Source organism: Tinamus guttatus, unplaced genomic scaffold (assembly GCF_059628265.1).
Source record: "Tinamus guttatus ecotype Peru unplaced genomic scaffold, ASM5962826v1 Tinamus_guttatus_pri_ptg000117l, whole genome shotgun sequence".
NCBI lineage: Eukaryota > Metazoa > Chordata > Aves > Tinamiformes > Tinamidae > Tinamus > Tinamus guttatus.
In genome coordinates, this window is record NW_028288651.1 from 946,130 (window position 1) to 950,144 (window position 4,015).

The 4,015-nt window shown below is 47.1% G+C and overlaps 1 protein-coding gene across 1 annotated transcript; it reads left to right on the forward strand.

Moving 5' to 3' along the window:
* Positions 1-256: 256 nt before the first annotated feature.
* RNF152 (ring finger protein 152) lies at positions 257-1,505 on the forward strand. Its single transcript, XM_010214655.2, has one exon. The coding sequence runs from the start codon at positions 291-293 to the stop codon at positions 900-902; it is 612 nt and encodes a 203-aa protein (XP_010212957.2). The 5' UTR covers positions 257-290; the 3' UTR covers positions 903-1,505.
* The last annotated feature ends 2,510 nt before the right edge of the window (positions 1,506-4,015 follow it).

The window sequence follows — 4,015 nt, forward strand, 5'->3', positions numbered from 1 at the left end:
GTGGAAAATTTAATCTTTCCGCTGCATTATGGGGCTAGTTGTAGCTTTTATTTACCATCCCCTAGACTTTTATTTTCTCTCATTGTCCTTTAAGTAACCTGTTCGCTTGTATTTTTCCGTTTGCCTCAGATACTGCAAGATTCAAGTTGGAGGTTTTCCCGCCACGTTCCTAAGCGTGGCCCTTCGCTGCTGGGAGAAGTAGTGGTGGGAAGCGGAGCGCTGCCACCCAGGCCTTGGACCCTGAGCTGAAGCTCCTCGCTTGGCCGGGCGGGCTCCCGGTGCAGGCCGCCATGGAGACACTGTCGCAGGACTCCCTGCTGGAGTGCCAGATCTGTTTCAACTACTACAGCCCCCGCCGGCGGCCCAAGCTGCTGGACTGCAAGCACACGTGCTGCTCCGTGTGCCTGCAGCAGATGAGGACGAGCCAGAAGGACCTGCGGTGTCCGTGGTGCCGCGGCATCACCAAGCTGCCGCCAGGCTACTCGGTGTCGCAGCTGCCCGACGACCCCGAGGTCATCGCCGTGATCGCCATCCCTCACACCTCAGAGCACACGCCGGTCTTCATCAAACTCCCCAGCAACGGGTGCTACATGCTGCCCTTGCCCCTCTCCAAGGAGCGGGCGCTCCTGCCGGGAGACATTGGCTGCCGCCTCCTGCCTGGCAGCCAGCAGAAGTCCCTGACGGTGGTGACGATCCCGGCGGAGCAGCAGCCCCTGCAGGGCGGCGTCGCGCCGGAGGCGGGAGCTGAGGAGCAAGAGCGGCGAGGCGCTGTGAAGAGCTCCACCTGGTCGGGCGTGTGCACCGTCATCCTGGTGGCCTGCGTCCTGGTCTTCCTGCTGGGCATCGTCCTCCACAACATGTCCTGCATTTCCAAGCGCTTCACGGTGATCTCGTGCGGCTGAGCAGGGCCTGTTCCCGGAAGACTCTCGTGGGCTGATCCAGGGGTTGGGCAGGTGATGGTGGTGGGATCGAGGGAGACAATTCGCTGCGACTTTGAGCAGTTACTACAGAACGCTTGACACGTGGGCGGCTGCTTGTTAGGCTGGTGGCAACGCTGGAAGGTGGGATGGGAGGCCCCTCGGCAACACGTGGAAGAAATCGTGTCGAGCGTCTGATGGTAACAGCACCGAGGAGGACTGCATGCATCACCATAATCATTTATCAAAGGGACTGTAATTTACAATGATTTTTGTCATGTTGCAAGATTAAAGACATCTACGTAGCTGGTTATACTGTAAAGTATATGGTATGAGCTCTTCTCTAAACACAGTAGATTCAAATCAGAATTGCTCTATGTAGAATTAAGAGAGAGCATTGGTGTGTGACTCAGTAAAGTCTTCAGTACCCAATCCACATATACATTATTTTTTAATGGGGGGAGGGAGGCTTGTAAAAACAATCATCATTTAGTTGGTAAGGCATTTTATATATTTTAAATTACACATTAATTAGACTAAGTTAGAAAGTTGTACAATAGTTTTTAAAAGGAAATATTCTACAAGCAATCGTTTTGTTCTGTCGTGTGTTTCTGCCTTTCTCTGTCTCTCTCTGTTCCTTTTTGTTTTTTTTTCCCCCTCACCTGTAGGGAAGCTGTACTTCCAAATTGTTTTATTTTGATGGAGGATCCAAGCAGGGAAGCAGAGTGAGCTAGGAGGAATACCTAAAAATGCAGGCAAAGCATTTTTGCCCAACCAGCTTCACAAGAAGGATGCCTTTGAGTGATAAACAGTGGATGTGCTGTTTTACCTCTGATCTGTCAGCAGGCCTTTCCGAGGATCTGGCCTTCATAGGGATTAGTGAAGATGTAGGTCATGAGAAGTCCTAGGATTCCTTCCTGCAAGGACTTGATAGCAAAATGTTCTCTTTTTTATAGAGGTTGGTTTTGTTTTAAGAGCTTCAGACCTGCTTTACCTCCCTCTCTTCTAGGAGGTGCAACTGTGTACCCGTGGATGGCGTAAAAGAGGCCTTACTTCGAGGAAGCCTCACCATCTGGCCTGAGACCGAGGTCTGTTCTGTGCCATCGTTTAATAACAGGCTGGGGGCAGAGCCCAGGCCAACCTAAGTCTGTCCTTGGGTTGTGCTACCCCTCCTAAACCACTGTGGCTGTTCTGGTGTCAGAATGTGTATGTGAGCATAACTGAGCCCTTTCCACATTTCAGTATCTTGGGACATGTGGACAGATAGGTACATACAGACTGGTGCGAAAAGGACGGCAGAATACTCCTCTCCACCTGTAATGCCAGTAAGCCTCCAGTAATTTGCAGTTCATTGCTTGGAAATAAATGTACTTTCCCTTCAGTTCAGCAGCGCCTTGCATCATAAGCAGTCCCACTAGCTTCAGTGCAACTGCTTGTGAAGTGGAGCTCAATGTGAATTTGAGCATTTGGCAATTCTGAAAGCTCAGTTTTGTGAGATTTAAGGATCAGATCAAGGGGCACATGACACAGATCCTTAATGAGGCAGAAAAAGCTATTGATTTGCACTGATTCCTTTTGCAAGTACAAAGTGTGAACAGTTGCTTAGGCATGACCTCCCTGAAGAAGGTTCCCTTATCTGCTGCTAGTGCTCTTGCTAAATTGGAGATTGCTCAATGCCATGTTATAACACCAGGAAACAATTTTGACTGTACAGTGCCCGAGTTAGTCCTGTAGAAGACGTTGGTGGTTTTGTGAGTATGTCACAAAATCAAATTTTTGGTTCACAAGGAACATCATTCTCAACTAGAACTTCCTGCTGAGAATATACCTCTTCCTTAGTGATAGATCTATTCCTTTCCCTCTCCAAAACCACCGTTTTCTTCCGTGGTTTCTGTTAATTGAAGAATAGCATATATGGTGCTTAATCATTACGGGGTATATACAATCATGTATGGAGAGTAAATTAAGTACATTATGCTGATTTTTATCTACTGTCATTTGTACGCGTAGCACAGCAAAAAAAAAGAGAACAATAATCCTCAGATAACACATGTTCAATGCCTTTCTCATGCAAGGCCCATGTGCAGTATGCCTTGAACCTGACTTAGAAGTATTGTAATACAGTGACACCTCAGCAGAATGCTCGATTGGGCTGCACTAGGGAACAACAGTAATTCCAGAAGCGTTGTGAATCTGTTAATCTCTTGTCGCCACTAGGTAGCCAGATTTCTACTGACATCCACGCTAACCTGCTTCTTGTGTGAAGGAAATGAAATAAATATTGCCTTTTATAAGACTCTCGAGAAAGTAACCAGATACAGGATTCAACTGCCTACTGCCTTATTCCCTAGTGGTAACTTATGCTTATAGCAGGAGTGGAGAGCATAGCTGGAAGATGCTCTGAGAACACAACACTGAAGCATTGTACATCTGTTTCCACACTGGTTTGTCAGAGTCCTGAGTGGCTGCACAGAAATGCAAGGCAGTCCAAGAGCAGTTCCTGGGAACACAGTGTTAATCATGTTAACCTCCTCCTGGCTGGGCCGTGCCTGCCACAAGCTCTCGAGGTCAAGGGCTCCCTGTGGTGCCGCCCAGAAAACTGCCTATGTGGAGAGGGCAGTATGAAAGAGCAATCAGAAATTAGGTTAAAATGCCACAGGTAGACCTGGAGTTCATTGGGTATTAACAACGTTAAGTATTATAGTAGCAGAGTACCATCCTGTACTACGTAGCACACTGCATTGTTTTGTTCGTATGAATTTCCTGTACTTTTAGTGCCTGCTGAAATGCATGTTTGACCTAATTTCTGATCCAGACACTTGCCTGCTCACAGCCTTGTGTAAGAGCAATAAGTAAAACCTCAAGATTTTCGTCTGTGTGGGCGCGTGTGTGTATGTAAAATTTATTTTTAATAGGAGTTCTGGAGATGTTTTTGCTTCAGACTGTGACTCTCATTTTAAATTTGCAGCTGCCATATCATTTTGGATCACCTCGCTTTTTGCTGACTTGTGTAGAAGTGAACTAAATAGTTTGTTGTAATGTACAGTGTTAAAATGTTTCTCAAGTATGTTGATTGTCATACTACTTTAAAAATGCAG

Excerpts from the sequence above, each read along its gene's own strand:
- RNF152 (XM_010214655.2), top strand. The coding sequence starts at position 291 with ATGGAGACACTGTCGCAGGACTCCCTGCTGGAGTGCCAGATCTGTTTC.